Here is a 23,682-nt window from a genome sequence, read left to right as displayed (position 1 = left end):
CTTTCTCCTCCTTTTTTTCCCCCTGTTTTGCTCTCTTCTTCACTGTCTTCTCCTGAGTTTTGCCCCTTAATCTCTCTTTTTTTCCTACCTGTCAACTTTCTCTCTCTCTCTCTCTCTGTCATTCTTCTGTCCTTCTACCTCCACGTCCACTTGTCTGCCGGCAATCAGCATCCATCTTCATTCCTTCATAGCATCCCTCTGTCCATCCAAGCCCACTCTATCTCTACCTTACCTTCTTATCTTCTTCTTTTTCTCCAGAATGTCAACCTGTATTGGCAGTGGCCCCCATCACATACTTCAGCCATCAAAGCCTTCCAGTATTCATTGATACAATTTCACAGAAAAAGTCCATTAAAGGACCATTTGAGATCATAAAGGCCTCGTGTTTTTTGTTTTTTTGTCAGAATAGAGAGGGTAAGGTTAGACATCTTGAACCTTTTTGACACTGATCACTGTTAATGCTTAGGCAAAGTTCTTGATCTTCCCTTTAGTGGACGGTAGGCCTCACCTTTACTGGAAAAAGTAGTTTTGATAAATGTGTATTGCTACGACACCTTGTTTTTAAACTTATGTCAGTGTTGTTTTTAGTCCTCGTCTATATCTCTTGTCTTGTTCTGTAATTTTCAGCCTTTCTCCTCTCTTTCCTTTCTATCTACACACACACTCAGTTCCTCTCTCTGTTAATTACAATTGACCCACGTTCTCTTGACTCCTCTTTTACTCTTTCAGTGTTTTCACGATCCTCCTCTCCCTCCTCATTCTCGCCCTTCCCTTTTTATCTGTAACCACATCTCATGACCAAGCTTAGAGTCGCCTAGTTTAACTCAACTAACTGCTGTCCCTACCATGTTTCCCCTTTGATAGACTCCCCTCCCCTTACCCCACAGTACTACTACTATAAAGTCTGGTTGGTCCAAAACAAAAAGCAGAAAGAACGTCAATCATCTCTTTTTGATCTTCTCTATGATTTTTTTTTCTTCTTTCAGGGAATGCCACAACTCTAATCCTCTCTAACTCTGACAGCCCCTTAAGACACTGCACCCGTTTGGCATTGAGAGAGATCTTGACTTGATATGAAATAATACCATCGCTGTCCAATTTGACTTTGATTAGGGGAACCATTAATGTAAGAAATGTGCATAGTTAAAAAAAAAAAAAAGGACAAGAAATCAATCTGTCAATCAGTAGGTTCAATCCACTTGGATTGAGGATACTCTCTTTGTGCGGATGCACGGCTGCTTGTATTGTGAAAGTGGGTTTTGAGGGAAGTCGGGGGGAGGGGGGGGGGGAGTGGGTAGGTGGGAAGAGTTGCGGCTTAGACTTAGAATGGGAGTGAAGTTAAGGCATGTTGCATGCTCTGTGTGTCTGGGTTTGTGGGATTTTTCTAGGGGATGTTTTGTGGTGTTGCATGCCATCCTCGCACTCTCTGTCGCATGGCTATGGGCGACATCGAGCCTGCCTGTCTGCCTGCTGCCTGCCGAGCGCTGTGGATGTTGGTCGATGCCCTCCGCCTGCCGCACACTTGGCTTTGGGCATGCCCGACACTCGTACACACTCAGGAACACACAAGCACGTACACAAACCCACCGCCATTGTGCTGCTGTGCTTGCCATCGTTAGTGCCCAACGCTCATGTTCGTAGGTAAATCCGATGGATGCCAACTGGTCGGGATAGGAACGGCAAGCAGCCCCAGCTGGCCCAGCTTGTTTCGTTCTATCCGCAGGTTTCTCCATTGGTTTTACCTGGTATAGACATGTAAAGACAGGGAACCTCCTTACAGGTAGGGGGAGCTCTATAGCAGATGCCTCAGTTAAATTAAACAACAGCAGTCTCCTGAAAAATGGCAGAATTACTCCAGTGATACTGTTTTTGTTCTCCAGTCAACCTATTTTGTCTCCAAAAGACTCCAATTAAGCGCCCTTAATTGCAGTCTGTGCCAATAATTGTGTGTAAGTGGGCGAGGAGGGATGTTGGGGTTGGAGGGGGGTGGGGGTTTGGTGTATGTGTACTGTTATATATATATCTATATGTGTGTAACAACAGAGATGTGTAAATGCGCCAGTGCATTCACACATTTAGGGAACATGGGCACAGGTTGGGTCGGAGGCTATTTTGGCTCCGATTGTTCTTCCTTGTGGTTCTCGGCTCTCACAGTTGCTTAGCAGCAGATGGCCCTCATTGGATAGCTGTGCTGTCTTGTAGAGTATCATTGGAAAAACAGGAGACGCAGGGACTCACCTATTCAGTTCTTTCCTCAAGCAAATGCTCTTGCACTTGCAAATGCATGCACTGATAAAATTATTAAAACTGTGCAGCAGACTTAACACATGGATGCAGTCACTTGATATAGCACACATTTATCAGAGGACTTAAACTCAAGTGCCTCAAGTTGAAATTCTTATTGACGTATTGGGCTACAATGATTCTTCTGTATCTGAAAGAATTATAGTGACGCCAGTCATCTGGATTAATCCAGTCCAACTCAAATTGGCTGTTGTCTATGGAGCTCTCTCAACCCCGCCCCCAACCCCTCACCCCCTCCCCTTCCTGGAGGTTCAGGCACGCAACACCTTAGCAAGGACACGTACCTTTCTCATCCTCTCGTCCTGACTGGCTCTCCACAGAGGCTGCTGCGCATGGATCTGCCGGTTGCTGATGACAACACGGTGCATTTTAACTCCACCCTCATGGCTCTGATCAGGACAGCACTGGATATAAAGATTGCCAAGGGTACGGCCCTAAACTACAATCACCCCTTTACTCTGTCTGTTCATTTCAGTTACTTTCCTGTCTGACATTCTTGGGTTTTCGTGGGTAATTCATGGGTATGACTTTTCACCTCTCAATTTCTGTCTGTTTCTCTTCAACAAGAATGCTCTAGATTACTGTAGCAAATGCGACAAAACCAATTCTGACACTAACAAATGACTTTTTTGTTTTGGGTGAATGTGTACACGTGTGAATGGCTAAATACTTTTGGGCCTTCCTTTTGGTCTGTACCTTGTTTTCCCTGTGTTTATGTGTGTGGGGTGTTTGCATATGTATGGATGTATGCATGTGTGCTATCTCTGTGTACAAATGTTTGATGCGTGTGTGTGTGTGTGGGAATTCGGGGTTACTCTGGGCTACCCAGGCGGTGCAGACAAGCACCAGATGGATGCGGAGCTGAGAAAGGAGATGATGGCTATTTGGCCCAACTTATCACAGAAGACTCTGGACCTTCTGGTTACACCGCACAAGGGTAAGTTGTAGGAAAACAGCACATAGTGGTGTGTGTGTGTGTCCGATCACCAACTCACCAAGAGGACAGCTTCCACCAGCCAGTGTCATTCACTGCTTCGCATCTCCTGATCAGGCTACTACAGCATAAACACACATACTGTACATACATACATACATACTGCACATACATACACCAATGTAGATTCTGTACATCCAAACGTCCTTCCAATTCTGTGGTCCAGAGCCAAATATCTCTACTATCTCTACAACTACTGGCCAGATTGCCACAGAATTGGCCATGAAGATTCATGGTCAGCATGAGATTTATAATGGATTATAGTGACTCCCTGGCCTGAGTGATCTTTGCAGCACAGGGTGTACTGGTAAAATGATTTGTTGTTAGGTTTAGGGGAATTAATTAGCGCTAAGCCTTAAGGCTATACTAGCTAGTAAAAGTCCACAACATATGCTGAATGCCTTGATTACCAACAAGAAAGGAAGCCTAGGAATGTGGAGGATAAGATTTGGTCCCTACATCACCTACGTACCCTGCCAGCCCAATTTTAGTAAAATTTGGAAGGGGTGAGGCATTTTATACAGGATTCTTGCAGAACAGACACATTTTTACACCAATGGTCAGACAGTGGTTTTCTAATTTAGATGGACGATTCATCTTGCTACTAATTTGCTCCAGTAATTCCTACATCATTTGTGTTGTCAGATAAACATCTCACACATAAACACACCATACCACACATATACACGGATACATACAACACAACACAGCAGAGTGGACACAGTGGCACGCACACCCGCACTGCTGATCTTTACACCCACTCAATCAGTCCTGGTATCAGGGGGTGCCTGCTATAGAAGATCCTCTATAGAAGTCTTTTCACTACAGGAAGAATTGAGAAGCAAACAAACTAGTAAAATAAGTCTAGGCTACGACGTTTATATTGATTGTCATGAATGGGATTCTGTTTAGAATTATTATTATTAATTATTTGAATGATTTCAGTGCCAACATGAATGCAAAGTATTATAATGATGCATGTTTAGCAATACCTGCAAGTTGTTTGGCTAAACGCATGGCACCTAAAAGGGTATAAGATATGCATCGTCATGTCTTATTTCCCAGTGATATGATAAGAGAATAAGATATGGTTGGTCGTATCTTATCATGCGTTGATATCTATTTTGGAATGCTGGAAGGCTTGTAGCCATGCCACTTTGAAAAGGGCACCCCTCATTCAGGAAGAAAGCTAGCAACTCAGTCAAGTTATTTGACCACCAAAACAAAGCTCAGTATTTTTCTGATTCTAAATGTTTATGTTCTCCATCCAAACTCTGGGGATACATGTCCAGAGTTTTTAGAAAAAACTTGAGCTCCTGTTTTCCAAGGATCATTTGACTGAGGTGTCAAAGGGTTTCTTAGTGAGGTGGCTACCGAGTCCTCAGCCTTAGTATTAAGATTAAATATTAAACATACTCAAGTTTTGATACGGTGAGACAAGTTATAAGAGAATGTTGATTGATAAGGTATAGGTGCAGCATCTGCCTGTGAAAAGACTATTGGCTTTGTTGTGTTAATAATTGTACAGTGTTGTAATATTGTATTTGTCTGTTGTACACCAGCGAGCGACCTCAGCTCTGTTTCAGTTGAGGCGTCACAGGGAATGAACGAGACAGTGGTTAACAATGTTCCTTTAAAACAATAGAAGAGCATATTAGTTCCTGTTACAATGAGTATTTAACGAAATGTAATTTGTCCCGTTAAATTGCACTGTTTGAATGCTTTGCAATTTGTCAATTTCCATATTAGTTTGGAGGTAAATCAAAGATCTGCCTTACACATTTGCAGTGCACAGAAGCACATCATCAGCAAACCAACAGACCCTTTCCTGTATCCCTTTATTATTCCTATAGGTGTACATAATATCATTAACTTATTATTTATTATTATTACTTATTTAGATTTTTAGAGCTGAGATTTATACATTATTGAGGTTTTGTGACTCCATGGGTGCACACAAGCATGAAAGCAAGTACTGCATGTTTGCATACATGTTATAATAATTGGTTACGACTGACCAAATATTCTGTGACTGAACTTACCTCGGTCAACTGACGTCGGAAACACCTAATAATACCAAATTGAGAACTTAGTATTGAGTTTCAATTCTTGATGCTGAAGCTTAGGTCTGCCTCTGCATGGATTGATTGTATGAAACAGAATTGTTCCAACTGCTGGTGTATTCTGCATGTTATTGTGAATTTCTCTGTGTCAGTGGATTGTGTTTCAATTTGAGTGTCTCGTCCCCCACTCCCATCCCCCCCCACGGCTCAGGGTCCCATCCCACCCCGGTCTAATCTTGCAGGGTAACTTGTCATTTTTTCAGCAGCCACAGACTTGACGGTGGGCAAAATCTACGCCGCCATGATGATCATGGAATACTACCGGCAGAGCAAGACGAAAAAGCTGCAGGCCCTGCGAGAGGAACAGGTAGACTCCTTCCCAGAGAAATTCCCTGAACGCAAAAAAAACACAGTTTTTTCCTTTTTCTCTTCTTCCTCCTCCTGGCCCTCTTTTTTCATACAGCTTCCACTAGTTCTTGGACTGAATTTTGCCTGTCTTCTGCTAAATATGGATTTAAAAGCATAAGTACCACGTCTTATACGTTTAAATCCTATATAAACTCCCAGCTACACTTCCAAACAAGCCCCCTACCTCCCTCTCAGCCTGCTCTATACCCTTTATTAGCACCTTGTTGCTCCCTTGGCCAGCCTTATTCCTTTTAGTGCTTGCTAACAGAGGTATCTAGCTGTTTCACTTTCTCTAGCTAGTTATCAAACTTTCCCTTTCACGCTGCTTCAAATTTTCTTTGTCTTTTCACCATGGGCTGTTTGAACGTGGTGTTACGAAGGTTTACCAATTCACAACTATGGTTTTTGTTGTTGGTAATGTTCTGAAAAATGACCATGATGATGCTGATGCTGATGCTGCTGATGATGATGATGATGATGATGATACCACATGGCCTTACCTTTTGTTCCATGTCAGTGCTCTTCCCCTCCTGTCGATGAATGCCTTTGAGATGCACTCGCTCCCGCTGTCTCTGTATTTTCAGTCCACACTGTGGGCGCGTGGAAACATCTCTCCTCTCATGTAATACCTCCTGTTTGCTCAAGCAAGTCATCCAGTTGGTTCAGCACTTGATGCAAAATTTTACCTACATACAACAAATACATTTTTTTCACGGAAAGTCTCGTCCATATTGACTGAGACATATTTCCTGAAACGGGATTTCCGCTTTGCAGAACGAAGGAGTGCATTGGTGGACGGAGAGTTGTTATCCTTTTTCTTTCGAACAATACGCCCCTGCAAATACAGTATGTGTTGGTATGTTCCTGAATGCAGCCATCCCATCGGACTGAATGGACAGGTCCATACAGGCTTTCTCAACATCAGCAGTACACAAGGACTTTAACCAGTCTGTGTATCTGTCAGTTTGTCCTGCCATCTCAACAGTATCTCACTTCATTCTCCCTCTCTTCCTCTGTGGTCTTTGTTTTTGTAATGTCCTACAACTTTAAAGGAAAAATCCACCCAAAAACATAATAACATTGTTATAAAGGTTTTGCTTAAGAAATTTACAGTACAACTAAAATGGAGTTTAATAGCAGAATATGTCAATAACACATGCTGTGTTTTGAATAAAAGGTGTGTCCACATGCCCACCTTTGATATAAACCAGGGATGAAACAATACTGGTAACTAATATGTTAATAAAACACACAAAATGTTATAGTATAGCTTTGGTTATTATTACTATAAAGTCATTATTCCAATAACTGACAATACACATGTGAATGGAATATAGCTGCATATCATGTTTCATGGCAGAAAATGGGTAAAGTAACATTTTGTTAGCAAAGACTAAAAGAAATGCAACAGAATTGTAGTATTTGGTATAAATTATGGAGATCCTGAATTTCCTTCAGAAAACCATTAGAATCTGAATCTGAAAATGTTTTAAAAGAATGGCAGCCAAAGTTGTTGTGTGACATATTTCAAATTTGCACCAATCTGAAAGCAGAAAGGCAAATTAAAGAAAAGTAGGTACGTAAAGAAAGCACCACTTTTAGATAGAAAATCACAAAATTCGCCCTCTCATTATCAGTGTAAGAGAACCAGAGGGTGGATTTTTCCCTTTAACACCTCATTTGTCGTGCTTTTCTCTCCCCTCCTCCGTCCCTCCTCATGCCTACGTCTCGACTGTCCTCTTCAGTGTTTGTTGAGCTGTCGTTGTGTCTCAGATATTTTGCTGTTTCCTCTCGTCTGCTGTCTGTCATTCTACTGTTTCTTCACTCTGTTTTGGAATCTGTTGCCTGTAGTTCGTCGTTCCTGTCTTCCATGCCGTCTCTGTCCTTCTGATGCACTCCCTTTATCCTTCCAGGAAGAGATGAGACCTTGTCTTATCAAGCTCTCGCTATTTGGTCAATCCAGGTTGATTGTCACCAAGTTGCTCTAACCAAGACCCATTCTCTCCAGTCTGTGTGTTCATGAATCTGTCTGTTTGCTGTCTGCTGTGGTGGTTGATGGGATGTTGAGTGGAGGTTCCTGTGACCAGTGGCGCCGTATGTAATCAGTCCATCCTGGGACCATTCATTGATACATATGCCACTGCTGAAACATACTCCATTAAAAGCCAGTGTCTGTGTTAGGTGTTTGGTGTTGTCATGTTTTTCGCCATAATCCATCTAAATGTTTGTACCATGACTTTTCTCAGGATGCATCACTGGAGCTAGCCAGTGCCAAACCAGACTGTCCAGAGACGAACTCGAGCCATCTTTCCTCCGTGGCACAGGAGATGACGACTGGACAGGATTTAGACAAACTTCTGACAGGCTCTAAAAGGCAGCATTTTGAACGCTCCGATCATTGATGTCATATGTTCAAGGCAGGAAATAGCAGGCTTTCAGTTGACATAATGTAATGTTAGCGAGCCATATTGGAGGACTATAGCGCTTGAGGTGTGAATTGCTGATTGCTAACTAAATGTCTGAACAAACAGACAAGCTTTTTTGACCAGGTACTGTTGCCAAATTGTTAATTGTTAAAGTCAGCGTCTAACATCTCCATGATGACTATAGATACATTTGTTATTACAGATTTAGCAAGCAACTGCAAAGCCTCTATTACCACCTTAACCTGCCAAATATCCAGTCTTTCTAAAGATCGTATCGTTGAAATCTTTTGAAGTATATTGTAGCCAGACGAGTTTCCTGTCCAGCACATCAGCCTGACGTGTCAGAGGAGGTTTGGACGTGCATCTGTTTCTGAACAGGCCTCGATCCATCTGCACCCATTTAGCATTCAGCCTTTAGCTTCCAGGCTGTGGATGGTCATGACATAGGCTGTAACAGTCATGCCTTTAAGCCGCTCCTAAGAGGACTCCATTACCCAGGGTCCCCTGGGAGAAAAGCTGCCTGACCTCTGACCTGATGGCATCAGAAGTTGCTTTTTAATACAGCTAGTTCAGGATCAGATGTCTACTTCACACAAAATGGCATATTACTCAAAAAATCTTGGCGGATGAAGGATCACAGATTGTCAAATGAGGATTTTTGAGCAAAATGTCTGTTTTTGATGATGTGTTTGATGTATGGTAATCTGGTCCAAGACCTGTGATTTAAGAGAAATCTTATTTCAAATGCCTAAGGTAGAAGTTCCCCTCTGACACAGATCTGAGATCAGCTTCTCCCTCCCTGAACATCAACCCTTAAGATATGAAGGGAAAATGCAAAACCAGCAGTGTCCCTTAAAACACTTGTTCAGTGTGGTGAGCAGATCCCAGATCAGTAGTCTGGCAGGGAACTTTACCTTGGATACCCACAGCCATGTGCTTGCCGATGGCGCCCCCGTGTGGGTGCATGCTGCGAGTGCATCCTGTGTTTGTGTCCTGTGTCTGCCCCCTGAGTGTGCCTGATGCCAGCCTGCAGGCCATGTCGTGTATCTCACACAGAACCGAACGCCATTAATGTTTCAGCGCATGGAGCCGCCCTCTGAGGGAGGGGGCACGGATGGCCAGGGGGGCCAAGGCCTGAACGGCCTCCCCAGCACCCAGCCGGACAACCTCAACAGCATGTGAGTAGACTGTGCACGGGTGGGAAAGTATATGTAGTGCGTTAAAACACATGAGACAGCAAGAAACAGAAATACTTGGACACACGTACACTCACATACATATTTCCTATAGTTATCTATGCATTATATACGCACGTCATAATTACATTACATTTCCCCCTTTGGTCAAATTTTTAGGGGCATCTTGCTTCATTCAGCTCAGCCTCTAGACCTCAGTTGCAGAATTTTAACAACATTGGTTGTTGTAGCTTTTGTAGGTTGGATGGTTTGATACCTTGAGAAACATAAGAATCATTTCTCTTGCCTAGAACTCACTGAACTAACTACTCATCTGCTGCCACAAGTTGTCCACAGTGAGAGACGGCAGTCACTTTCACGTGTGAATGTTGGAGAACAAAGGGAACATGATGCAATGCAAAAAAAACTTTCATTCAAATTGAGGTTTGTTCTCTGAATGAACTCAAGGGGAAATGACTCCAACTCATACATACATACAGTACGATACACGCACGCTGCATCTCTGTGATGTAGTCACCTGCCATCTTGTTCCAGCTTCCTTGGCTTTGGGTTTCTTTGACCATGTTTTCAATTATGTCTTTTCTCTCGTGTGTCGCTGTGCTTTTGTGTTCTGTCCATTTCCAAAAACCTACTCAGCTTTGTGTGAGCATCAGTTATGTGGGATAAAAAAATGTCCTTTGGAAAGGACTGTGTATCTGGGTGAAATTGAGTTGAACTGGCACATTTGTAATGGTTTACAAATGTACACATCTGTCTTTGTGGATGTGTTGTTCCCTCTCTGTCAGTCAGTTGAGTCAGTCAATCAGTCATTTTCGGGTTGAGAGATGGTGAGGTCATTTGGTCCGTAGCAACATACTGTAGCATGCTAGCAATCGTAATGTTAAAGTGAGCGTGTTAGCTTTCTAACATTAGCAGGGTTACAAAGTACGGGTTAGCTGGTTTCCAGATGTCCTGAAAATGGCTGCTCTTCACAGAATAAACCTCTTTGATTTGATGTTTCATCTGGCACCATCCTCAAGACCCAATGTTACATTTTCGGCCCCACTAGTGGTGCAGATCTAGCCTGGCTGCAAGAATGTCAATGGGCTGATAAGCTATCGTTCTGTAAAATATCATTTCTGGCATCACAGTTATGTTCACAAATATGCTTTAATATTTAATAAACACTCAATAAGAGGCATAACATTAAATCAGCCACTTGATTGGTCACAGGTGCCGCATGACTACTAGTCGTCTGTGAATTTATATTAATCCCCTGACTTGTGTGTATGTGTGGGTGCCAGACCTCCTGAGGGTGGCATGACTGAGAGCCAGTCGTGGGTGACGGCCAAAGCCCAGGAAATGTTCCAAAAGACGGGTAACTGGAGCCCCGACAGACCCTACCCCGATGATCTCCACGACAACCGTCACAACCCGCAGGTATGATGAGCACAATTACACGTCGCCACCATGGCAACACACCAATTCAAGCCCGACCATGTTCTCCACTCGCACAGACAGTTTTGGCTCTTTCAGCAGTAGCTGAGTATAATCAGTAATCAATAAGGTCTTCAGTAGGTAATTTGTTAGCAAGAACATATATTAAAAAACGTCTCTAAAGCATCACACTTGTTACACAATCGCAACAACATTTCATTTATGTAATGGTGAATAATAAAAGTGAGAAAACAGTCTCCACTACTTACCATAATATTTCCTACTGTATGTATTTAAAGCACGACATTTTCTTGTCAGTTAATCTGAATTTTGGTCACCTCAATGCCCGTCTTTAAATACAAGTGTAAGTAATCTAAACCTACAGATCTCAACACTCTGAGCTCTCTGAATTTAGGAAGCTCTGAAGGCTCGGAGCTTAAATGCAAAAGTGCAGAAAGTAAACACAAATTAAAACCGAGTGACTGAGTGGGAAGAAAACACCCGTATTTCTTTGCTTCTTAAGGTAAGTATTTCATGCCAAATGACCTTTTCTGATTCATATCCGACCTCAGAAGTGGTTGGACGGGCATTTCCGGGATTAAGGACGATCAGTCAGAATCCATGGGGGCCTAATGTGTTTCAAATTGGAGCCAGTTTCCCATCTCTGATATGAAGTGATTTGACTCAGCTGCGAAGGAATTTAAGAACTCCACCTCGATGCCCTGTTTGAGTGTCCTTGTTGAGGAAAAAGGTCGAGAACTATTAGTCCTGAATCCTCTCCATCATTCCTAACACCAGGTTCTTAGCATCTTTTCAGTTTCTGGAGTGCTGGACGCTGCTGCTGTTCCTCCAGCGTACAAGACTGTAGTGTCTCTCTGTCCTTTGAGCTCTTTCTTTCTGTTATTCATCTTCCTGCTCGAAGTCCACATCTCCCGTATTCTCTATAGTCTTACCATCTTCCTATTCCTTGATTTCTCCTGTTCACTCTTCAACCTCCTCTTGAGTCGATGGCTTGGAGTTGGTAGATGTGTTTTGTGATGTACACCTTCTCCTCCTCACTGCCCCTTACTTTCACTTGTCTGTTGGGACGTCCCTACTCCCCCAGCCCCTCATCTCTCTCTTCAATCCCATGACTAATATGCAAACCTGTATATGGATTTGGAATTTAAGAATACGTTTGCGTTTGAGATATTTTCCCTCCCCAGTTTTGGATCCTTGGGTTGGCAGTTTCATGCCAGAAAGGTCCCAATGTTTCCAAAGAAGCTTTTCTCAATGGTCAGGGTTTGGTTTTGTGCCACAATCCAGAATGAGCATTCATACAGGAAGTCCAATCCATTAACCCATAATCTGAATGTTTCAGAGGCTCAACAGTAACTTTTTAACACAACAAAGGTTGCAACTGTTCATTTATGCAACAACAAGTTAGATAAACGAAGACAGAATTATAGTCTTTTATGCCTGAAATTGAAAAGAAAGACAAAAAAAATGAGGTGATAAACTTTCTTGATACATCATTTCATGTCCCTTCCACCTCAGTTAGCGCCTCCCTCGATTAGGTGATGACGCCTCCCCCTGTCAGAGTCCCCTCCCCCAGCAGACAGTGGTCACGCCCCCTCTCGTTGTGTTTTACAGACGGTAGAGATGAGGGAGATGGGGCGGGACGGGTACTCCGACACTGAGCCCTATCACCCAATGGATGGGCATGGGCGGACCCTCTCCATGCCCCGCCTCTCGGCAGACAACCAAGTGAGCACCTTCATCCCACCATCATCACCATCATCATCACCACCATTCCTCATTACTATGCCTGTTAGCAGTGAGGACAGTTGAAGTGAATTCAAAGAGTCTCTCTTTGCATCCTAAACAGAGAAAAGAACAGAGTCTGAAATAAGCCAACTTCTTTTTTTATATACCAAATATTTCTTTCAGTGTATATTTTTTTCATAAACTAGTATCTTTAACATTTATGGGTTATTTTATGTTCCATCATGGCTCTAGTTCTCTGCATGGGAAACATGGTTCACACAAACAAATGTTTTGACAGGATGCAAAGATGAAATGAGACTTTTGTAAATTCACCTCCCTCTGTCGTGTCTCCTTAAGTCTTCCCTCCCTCCCTCCCTTCCTGCCACCATCCCTCCACCTCCTCCTCCTCCTCCTCCCACACTCTAACCCTCCACTCATCCAGCGGCCAACCCTCCAAGAGATCTCTTCTCTGAGCTGCAGAGCCAAGTTGCATGCTAACATTGGAGCGGCAAGTAAAATTGGTGGCAGGGCTGGATAAGTGTTCTAGATATATATATATATATATACACAAATATATGTCTAGAAGACTTATATGTATAGAATATCCTGGAGCTTCCAACCTGATCCTGTTCCCTAATCCATCTCCATGAAATCCTTGGTGTGTCTGTCCTGTGTAAACTGTGGCCAGAGTTAGTGTCTCTCCTCAGGAAAGAAAATGAAAACATACGAGACTCATTAAGTGTTTCTGTGGAAATGATTTCAAACAGATACCAAAGGTACATAAACTCTTGGTTGCAAATTCAGAAATCATTATTCTGGTACATTGAATCTCAGCAGGGGCAACTGCATCATTGGCTCGCTCAAACTTCTTGGATGTGTGTGAGACAGGGGGGGTGTGGTAGAAGACACCGTAGATTACTATATGCTTAGATCACAGTTTAACACTTTTGGAGAAGTGTATTAACTACGTAACAATTGAGTGAGAAGAAGTTCAAGCTTTAAATATTTAGTTAAGACTTGAGGCAGGTTCAGATAGATGCAAACCAAATATTTTCAACGTAAAATCCTGATTACGTGCAGGACTTACTTCGAAATCTGGCCTCTGGCACGTTCTATGCACTTTTAACAGGACATGTCCTTGTCTGGTTAGCCTCTCCAATGTCCACATGATGCTAATCTGTTCTCAGGTTAAGTTCGTAAGGGATATAAACAGGGAAGAAGAAACCCACTGCTCACGTCTCGTCGGTGGATTGTTTCAAAAACTTGCTCTGCGCTTACAAATCGGTCTCCGTGTGCTTTCAGATCTTGGGTTGCAGATTGATTACTGCTCACCCCGTGTTTTGCAATCACAATCAGGTTTATTGCCAAGTAGCGTTACACATAAAAGCAATTTGGTATTTTGGTGCATGACAGTGAACATAGTAAATAGAAAATATAAAGAAAGATCAGTGCTTTGATATTTGTCAGTAATGAACAAACAGTTAACGTTTATATTCATGATCCTGAGGAAATGGTTTCCATATAGGACGTGTGGACTTTACTATGAAGCCTCTGGCTGCAGTTGCACACACACATTCATGCATACAAGCATTGCCATACTCCGACATGTCACTGCATCCAGTCATGTTGCTCTCACTTTGGTATGTTGGTCACTCCATGGAGTGTTTATGTATGAACATTTAGAGGACGAGGTAGCAGAGTGTATAAGAGGAATGTGATGTGCACATAAAGAGAGAGTAGAGAAGGTGTATTTAAAGTTTTTCATTTATACGATGGGTGGGGTTATGTGAGAATAATATTTGAGTGCAAATTCTGTAGCTTGTAAAACTTTACTGTTGTCAGTTTGTGCAACCAATTATTAGATATTGAAATATGATGTTATTTAGGCTTTTTATTCTTGTCCAATTACTCTTTGTCCTCTAAAATACACTCTCAAATATACTGTATATATAAAGGGCTACAGTTTCTGCACTGTTCGTATAATGCAGATGTAAATACCCTCAAATTAGAGCCGACAGTTAGCTCTTTACACTCACACTGCAGTTATTGTTTCATGTTAAATCCAATATGCTGGAGTATAGAGCCGACTCAGGGAAAAATGTTTCCCTCTCCAAATACTCACATGCACGCTTTGCATACTTGTCTTTTCCAATGGACAATCAGTCCTCTTTATATCTGGGCAAGCTCCACCCTTTTGGTACTCCATGCTCATTAAAACAAACACTATCTGACCCAGGTTTGGTGCCTGTAGTTTCTAACACCATTCTTCCTCTGGAACATACAGTGCAAGTCTCGGTGTTCATATAATTAGATGATAATTAGATGTAAAATAAAGGTAGATTGACATGTGAAGAAAATGTCTACGAGTGTGTGTGTGTGTGTGTGTGTGTGTGTGTGTGTGTGTGTGTATATACAGTATATATGTGTGTGTCTGTACACTGTTACTTACTGCCTTCTAACCCTGCTCTGCCTTACAGAGAGCTCATGCTGTTTCGGTAAGTGTGTGTATGAGTGTGTGGATGCACATGCATCTTTTATTGTCCTCTGTCCTCTCTCGCTCACCGGCACACCCACCTCTCTCTTATGTGTGTGCTCTGGCCTTCTTTAAATAAACTCCGTCCTCTCTCTCTTCCCTCTTTATCACTTATTTTTTTTTACCTCTGTACTCTCTTTGTCATCCCTCCCTCATATCCATACATTTCTCTTATGCCTCTCCTTCTGTTTTTCTCTCCCCTCCCTCCCAAAACATGTTTATGTCCTCAAAATAATCTCATTATCATTATAAATTCTCCCCCTCATATATCCGTCATTGTTTCTATGTCCATTCATTTGTTTCTGTCTCTCTGCCTCTATTGTCTTTCGGTCCCGGCGGCTATGCTATGTCGGGCCTATGCTCTGTGTGTGTGTGTGTGTCTGTGTGTGTGTGTGTGTGTGTGTGTGTGTGTGTGTGTGTGTGTGTGTGTGTGTGTGTGTGCGTGTGCGTGTGTGTGTGTGTGCTACACTGCTCTGCTCTACGTATCATCTCTGTGTTTGCCTGCTCTGCAGCGGAGGAGACACAGGCCTCGCGGAAATAACCTCAGTGTATGTACCGCTCTCTCTCTCTAGCTCTGTCTCGCTGTCTCTCTCCCTCTCTCTCTCTCTCTCTCTCTCTCTCTCTCTCTCTTCCCTCTTCATTCTTCTGTCTCTCTGTCAATTATTTTTTTTCATCAAACTGGATCTGCACCAAAATGTAGTTTGCTGGTTGTTTTGCACCACATGGGTGGGTTTGAACTGCAGTAGGACAGTTGAGGTGGTGATAGTTGGGCTGTCTCTCATTTAGTATTCAGGACAGCTTAACGTTACAATCCTGTGAGGTTTCATTTTATCAAACCCCCTTTTTTTACACTGAAGACGGTGTGCATTCATATCATCAATATCCATTCAATATATTTGCATTCTGTAATTGCATTCTGTCAGGATTCAATTTGTATAAAGTGCACATACAGTCCCCATGAGCTCAAGTTTCTCTGTTCCTCTGCAGCTGTTCTATACACACCACCGTAAAGCAGCAGTGGACACTGCACATCACTGCACGTCACTGCACATCCAGTGTGTTTAAAGTCCACTTAATACCAAATACTGAAGGGAACAAATTTCAAACAAATCAGATTTTGGAGGTTGCCTTGTCACGACTACTGCAGGAGGACAAATGTCCATAACTTATATGTTCTCTCTTCTCCTCTTGTATTAAGTATTTGCCTAATACTTGGTTTGCGTAGTGTGCAGTATTGACAGTCACAGAAACGTTTCTGAGTTGTGTTGATGCAGTGAACCCCACCCACCTGGTGCTCCAAGCTCTTTAAATCAACCGTGGCCTAACTGTCACTATTCAGATCTACTTTGACCACCTCTCCCCTTTTCTGTCTATCCTGTCAGCCTTTCTTAGAGCTGTCCCAGTCTCTCTCTCTCTCTCTCTCTCTCGTGTCTGCTCGTGTTGAGGTCGCTCTGCTCTCCATTGTTTGTTCTCTGTTCCCTGGAGTTCTGCTTCTATGCAGCGGGTGTGTGTGTGTGTGTGTGTGTGTGTGTGTGTGTGTGTGTGTGTGTGTTACATGTGCGTTTTAGTCTGTTGCATCGCTGCAGACCGGGTCAACAGTGTATGACGAAAGCATGGACTGGCCTGATGTGCGACTGTTGGCCTGTACGGGGGATTGGCAGCGTGCCGGCATGTCATCAGTCATGCATGACGTGGCAGAGCCGAGTCTTGCTGTGGATGTGATGGAGAGGAAGTGGTGCACCATCAAGGGAAAGTGTTTCTTTGGACAGAGGCAGGGCGGGGCGCTCATGTCCTGTTCAACACTTCTATCTGTCTTTAAGTTGGATGACGTCATTGTTTGTAAGTTGTCGTGTAAAAATGAGTTCATTTGGACACACAAGTCACCAGGATCATAATGTTACTCTGATATTTTTAGGAATGTCTTGAGTAAAGATGTAAACCTGACATATGTACATCTAACCAGCAACCGTCATCTGTCTGGGAATGCTGGAAGTAGTGCAGCGTCCGTTTAAAACGCTCCTGTTCGAAACGTGCTGAATGTACTGTAGCGAGTGACGGAGAGCGAGCTGTACCCAGCATGCCGTTCGGCAGTGTAACAGTTAATAGGGGTCCCCTCTCAATACACTACACAGTGTGTACTTCTGGCGGCAGTAATGCAGTACTAATAAATATGTCCCAGAGATCTCAGGAGCTCGCACTCGACACTGCGCTCCCCTGGGTCCTCAGCAATACACCCGCCAAGTGTGGAGTCGATTGGATGAGCGGTTGTCCAGACAGACAGACAGAGACTCCTTTATAGTTAGATGGTATTAATATTAGTTGTAGCACTAACAGTAATATTATAATTTCCGTCTTCTGTCCTTCGTTTAACATTTTAACTTGCCTGAATTGTATGTTCATGTTTTGGACTCAGTTCTTCAGCTACACGTTCACATGAGCTGAATTTCCTGCAATGTGCTATACCAATTCAGGTTTGTTTGTTTTTTAAATTAATAAATAGATGGGAGTGCTATATGGGAGTCACGCGGCAGACTGAAAACCTCTTAACAACACTGAGTTCAGTGTATGTTGACTGAGGCTAAAACATGCCAACGTTGCTCTCTCAAGTGCCCAAACAATGCAAAAGAGAATAGACAGGAGCATTCTGAAAATCATCTCATTGATATTTAACTGTATTTACTTTTTCTGAGTCGTCATTGATTGTTTGAGACAAAATTTAGTGTTGTGAAATGTTGTTTCATCCCCAGTTACAACACATAAATGCTGAAAAGAAACATACGTGTGTCATTCCAAAATAGACGTTCAGAATATGTAGAAAGTAACACATCCTTTTCAAGTGTGTGTGTGTGTGTGTGTGTGTGTGTGTGTGTGTGTGTGTGTAAGCATATTAAGTGTATGCACACATGTAGTGTAGTGCTGTGCAGCCGGCTACCCAGAGGGCATGCATGGCTTGTGTTAGGCTGCTCGGAGAGCGTACAGACTGCCGTCTGTGTGCAGTGCAGCTCCTCTCAGGACGGTGAATCCTCTTGTGTTCGTCTGAGTCTTCGTCCGGCCTGCTGCTTGCAGACTGACCTGTGCTCTATCATCAGGGTGATGTGAAGCTTTCTGGGGGTTCAGAGTGTCAGCAGGGTCCTGTCCTGGTCAGAAGAGCCTGATAATGAGCCCAGCAAGAAAACCCACACAAGACTTGTTCCACAATTCATTATGTAACACTTAACTGGAGCCAGTTCCTTTACATGATCTGCTGTAATCTACTGTTTTCCTGACATGTTATCCGAAGTGTCTTGATGCAAAATCACAGCCACATTTAACATGATGCAAAAACAACCGCAGACACGTAAAAAGGTATAATATTTGAGCAAGTACACGCATATACAATACAATGGCAGGTTAAAATTGATTTATATTTAAAAAATAGGACAGGACGTCAGTTTTTTACCGGCTCCCATGTTGTCTAGTACAACAGTGACAACAGTGAATACCTCTCTGTAGTGATGGCACCAAGATCATCTTTATCACCCTGACTATGATTAACATGCAAACCTTTCAAATCTTCCACCCTGACAACAACATTTTGAAGTACAGCGATCACTCCTGTAGGCTTTTCCTGTTGGGTTCTTGCAGAGCATTTTGACCAGGCTCTAAGGTTATGGAATGTCAGTTTACCTTATTCACCTGGCTGCCATATTTGGTTTATTATTTTTTAATCCACAAAAATATCCAATTATTTTGAATGCTGACGTTTGACGCTGGTCTGTAGTCTGAGCTAAATGAAATATGGCTGCCATTTGGAAAAGTCCAGTAGGCTCCTCTGCCTTGAGCATGTGAGGCATGGTTTCTACCGCCCTCCTTCATGCTTGCTCTCTGTCTCTCTGCCTCTTTCTTCTCTTCCTGTCAGTTCCCTGTTTGTCTGTTTCATTCCTCCATGTTTTGGTGAAGAAGCATGGTATTTATTACATGTGCTTGTCGAAGGCTCATTAGTTCCATATTTCAGGTGCTATGGGTCAAGCCATATGAATGCAAAGATCGTAAGCCGATATATGATTTAAGATGGGTCAAATAGTACTCAGAAATGATTTCAGTGTTCTGTTTTCAGATGGGTGCAGGTTGCCACACGGGACAACACAAGAGCCAAAATGTTCATATTATCAAAACAAAACGCCAACCTGTGAAAACCTGAATTGTCCTAGTGCGGTTAACCACCACCCACCTAAACCAAGAGTTATTTGCTGTTTGACCCAAGTCAGATGTTGTCATTCAACAGGCACATACACACAGGAATGCACAATCTGACAGACATCCCCACCATATGCAGCCCTGTGGCAGTGTCATACACTCATTAAAAGGCAGTAACGTGATTGTTGAGAGTGTCGTCCTTCTCACAGCTGAGGATGGACTCCACCAGTCAGAATGCATTAAATCTAACTTCTTTTCTCCTCTCTGTCTTTCTCTCTCCCCCACTATTTTTATTTTTTATCTCTTTTCTCCTCATCTTATCACATCCTCTCCTACCTCATGTTCCCTGTCTGTCCCTCTCCCTTTCTGTATTCCCTTCTCTGCTCTCTCCTTCGTCCTCGCAGACCATCACCGACACCAGTCCGATGCGTCGCTCCACCTCCAGCCTGGTCCACGGGCGTACGGGCCGGGGCGTGAGGCTGGACGACTACTCCCTGGAGAGGGTGGTGTCTGAGGAGGGGAGACACGGAGGAGGACGCAGACACAGGGACAGGAGTCACCGTACATCACAGCGCTCCCTCACCAGATACACCGACGCAGACACGGGTGAGTCACTCGTAGTGGACATCTATGTGCTACCTTTTAACGTAGGTTTACAGATGTAAATGCCATAATGTCTCCCCAACGTTCAATTTACTTACTGTCGGTTACAGTAGAAAAGTAGTTCCAGCCTCTATCGACGTACAGTAGCTCTTGAACAGATAGGTGGAGTGGCTGTAGGGCCATGTCTGTCTGTCTGTCTGTCTGTCTGTCTGTCTGTTCAACACTTGGGACCAGAGTGAAATCTGAACAACTACAGTCTTGTGTGGATTTTTATGAAGGTAACATTTAATCCATGACAAGAAACTATCACTGCACATATTTGCTAGAGTTAAAATTAGCACTTAAATGTACATAATGCAACACTGAGCGCTATTGTTAATGCTAATGCTAAAGATTCTATGTTATCCCAACATTACTGTTAGCACTAGTATCTTCCATTTTAATGTCACAGGCTAAATGGAGGTTGATGAAGTACAACTGGCTGGAAGATCAACAACATGGCCTCTCCTCAGACACTGTAGCAGCATGCATTGCTGTCTGCCAAAATGTTTTTGATGCTACCACCGGGGTCGAGAAAGTCAGAGATTAGATTACACTGGCATTAGACATGTAGGGATGATGTGAGTAGTTGCAGTGCGCAGTGTTGCTCTACAGCTTGGTCAAGGGCAACTCAGTAGCACTTGTTGAGGCAATTAAGAGCAATCTGTGCATTTATTGACCTAACAGAGCAGAGTTGTCGTCATATTCACTAAATTTTTATGCGAGTCAAGTCTTGGCACAAAGAAGTCCTTGAAAAGAACATTGCACAAGCAGATAGGCCACTTCATCCCTAATTGCGAGTGCAAATTGCATGCTTCAGCTGTAAAACTAATGCAACAAGGCTGGCACAGTTAAACTCTATATCCCCGTTATAATTGGAGAGCTCTCTAATCTGATGGAGAAGACTCTCCTCTGCTTCCCGGACTCTGTATTGATGATGGCGTTTTAAATTAGTTTTCTTTGCTCCACATTTGACTGCACATGTGCAGTGGATTCTTCCGTGGATACGCATTTCATTTTTTTTTTCCTTTTAAATCTGGTACTGTAATTGTTTTAGCTTGTTTTCATTTTCACTTACATCACTTTTGGCTTGCGTGACAAAATAATGAGTAGTGGTGTATTTACAAATGTAAACTGAGACATCTCCTTGCTAGGCCTGGGCACAGACCTCAGCACCACCACGCAGTCGGGCGACCTTCCACCCAAGGAGCGCGAGCGGGACCGCGGCCGGACCAAGGACCGTCGTCACCACCACCACCACCACCACCATCACAGCTCCATGGACAAGGAGCGCTACGGCCCCGACCGCCACGACTACCCCCACAGGCATCCCCACGACCGCCACTGGTCCCGCTCACCCAGCGAGGGGCCTGACGGACGAGGACACAGACAGGTGGGCTCCAAAGACACCGAGATTAATGCCAAGGGTTCATAAAATATCAGGGACAGCTTCCCAATACTGTCTTTGCTGTCCGTTTTTGTTCATTTCCATGTATGTAGAATACCTTATATAAAGCTTTTTATCAATGCAGGTTGGATGAAAGCCCTAATAGCGGAGGATTTTGTCATTATTGATACTCAGTCTTGTACTCACAGGAGTGTAGACTTTCTTAGGTACATATTTTTTTTATATTTGACTAAACAAATGAGCTATGTTTGTCGTAGATCTAGATTTTTAATGTTTGAATCCCAGTATATCTGTTACTAGGAGCTGAGCACAGAAGTGAATTACTTATGATGTGACCCTTAACCCATGCCTTTTGCCCCCACCACAAAGTTTGTTCTTTTATCCAGTAAGAGTTCACACAAAGTCATACACCTACTTATGGATATCAATCTCTCTTTTTTGTGTTATGCTTTTTTCTTTATCACTGTTTCTCTCTTTGTCCATTTTTCTTCAATGTGACATGTGGCTTCTTGGTGTCAATTCTTTGCCTCATCACTGTTTTTGAATGATTTTCAATGGTGTTCTATCGATCTATCTATCTACCACCACTCTGCTCTACTCTGGTCTCTGTTGTTGTTGTTGTTGTGGTGCGTTTTGATTTTCCTTGTTTACATTTTGCTGTAGGGCAGTAGTTCGGTGAGCGGCAGCCCGGTCCCCTCCACCTCGGGGACCAGCACTCCGCGGAGAGGCCGTCGGCAGCTGCCCCAGACCCCTGCTGTCCCCCGTCCACATGTCACCTACTCCCCCGCTGTCCGCAAGCCCAGCTACGGTCCCCCAGGGCCGGGCCGACTGCGCTCCCCCTCCCCCCGACACTTCTCCCCACCAGACCACGACAGAGGCTACCACCACCGACCCCCGTCACGCCACGCTTCTCCCCACCACGGGGGCTCCTCGTCCCGGCACGGTTCGCCGCGCTCCCCTAGGCACCAGTCCCCGCGCTCGCCCCTCCACGGCTCACCTAGGTCTCCTCACCGAGGCCGCTGGAGCGGGCCTCCGCCTGGGGACAGCCTGGAGGGCGACGGGCCCTTCTACGAGCGTGACTACGAGTACGAGCGGCACCATGAGCCCCCTGCCTACGAGCAAAGCCTCTCCCATGGAAACCCACACCCACATGGGGGAAATCCTCACCCACACCCACGCTCACCTAGGACTGCCCGCCACGGGCCCCCTCCGCCCCCTCACCCGCATCCACGAAGGGTGCCCAATGGCTACCGCTCATCCTCGCCTTCCCCACATCGGCGGGGGCCACCTGGGGTGCCCCCCCACCCGCACCACCGTCCCCCCCATGCCCGAGGGCCCCGCAAGGGCCTGCATGAACCTTATAGTGAGACGGACGAGGATGACTGGTGCTAGCAACCATAGGGAGCGAGGGATAAGGGCAGGAGAAGAAGAATAGCAGCCTCCGGTGCTCTGGCCTTGGATATGTAGACTTTTAATAAAAAGCAGAGTTGGTGAAAATGTTGGGGTGAGGGGTTGAAGGCCCCCCAAACCCTCTACCTTCACCCCTTGGACTCTAAATGAGAGGAAAGGGCAGAGGGGAGGGGGTTGAGGGTGCTGCAAATAGCCTTTTACAGATTTTGTGTAAGACTCGAATCAGTGACAGAGCAGCACGTGGATAAAACGAAAAAGAGACAGCCAAGACAATTAAGGCAAGGCCCGGGCACAGTTTACTTCTGCCTCTCTCAGTCTCAGAACTACAATTCCCAGAATTCTACGTTTGACCGGCAAGGCCAGGCTGCAGGAGGAAGAGAGAGAGGTGTGGGAACAGAAAAGCGATGGGGGAGCATGTAAAATGGCCAGGGATGATCGCAGTTTAAGAGGCCTAAAAGCGCTTCTCCCAGACTGTCGTGTGGTTGGTTAGTTTCGTCAGACGTGTGCTATCTGTTGCTGACCAGTCTGCTGATGTAAAAGCCTGAAAATGAGCTGGAACACAGAGTCCACTGCTTTGACTCTGCTCCTCGAACAGATATGTTTAAAGAAAAATAAATTAACAAAAAGCCAGGACCCCCTAACCCTTACATGCCAAGCTATGCCTCCAGAAAATCAAACTTGAACAATGAAGAACAAAATGAAACTTTACATGACAAACAATGAAAAGAAAAAAAGGGAGAACAACCACTTTATCTTTAACCTTTTTCCTTTCCAAGGGACAGAACCAGGAAGCTCCGCCTATACTGCAAAAACCAGCCAATCACAGCGCTGGCTGATATTTGATGAGTTTTATCATCTCTGTTTACTGTTAAAGACTCACTTAATGCTGACGGAACTGGTGTGACATCACTTCCTGTCCAGCGGTGGCGGTCGTGGAGGGAGGGAGGGGGGGGGCGGGGC

At 44.1% G+C, this 23,682-nt stretch overlaps 1 protein-coding gene across 1 annotated transcript in view; it reads left to right on the top strand.

Annotated features, from left to right (window-relative positions):
• cacna1ab (calcium channel, voltage-dependent, P/Q type, alpha 1A subunit, b) overlaps positions 1-22,704 on the top strand; it is a 134,088-nt gene extending 111,384 nt beyond the window's left edge. Inside the window, exons 44-54 of the mRNA XM_070919141.1 lie at positions 2,625-2,730; positions 3,134-3,241; positions 5,625-5,728; positions 9,252-9,373; positions 10,675-10,810; positions 12,440-12,553; positions 15,031-15,048; positions 15,599-15,634; positions 19,667-19,868; positions 21,059-21,297; positions 21,976-22,704. Of these exons, the coding sequence (XP_070775242.1) occupies positions 2,625-2,730; positions 3,134-3,241; positions 5,625-5,728; positions 9,252-9,373; positions 10,675-10,810; positions 12,440-12,553; positions 15,031-15,048; positions 15,599-15,634; positions 19,667-19,868; positions 21,059-21,297; positions 21,976-22,704 (1,914 nt within the window). The remainder of the gene's footprint in view (positions 1-2,624; positions 2,731-3,133; positions 3,242-5,624; positions 5,729-9,251; positions 9,374-10,674; positions 10,811-12,439; positions 12,554-15,030; positions 15,049-15,598; positions 15,635-19,666; positions 19,869-21,058; positions 21,298-21,975) is intronic.
• The last annotated feature ends 978 nt before the right edge of the window (positions 22,705-23,682 follow it).

This window comes from Enoplosus armatus, chromosome 2 (genome assembly GCF_043641665.1).
Source record: "Enoplosus armatus isolate fEnoArm2 chromosome 2, fEnoArm2.hap1, whole genome shotgun sequence".
Classification (NCBI taxonomy): domain Eukaryota; kingdom Metazoa; phylum Chordata; class Actinopteri; order Centrarchiformes; family Enoplosidae; genus Enoplosus; species Enoplosus armatus.
Note: the sequence above shows the minus strand (reverse complement) of the source record. Positions and strands in the feature narration are given on the sequence as shown.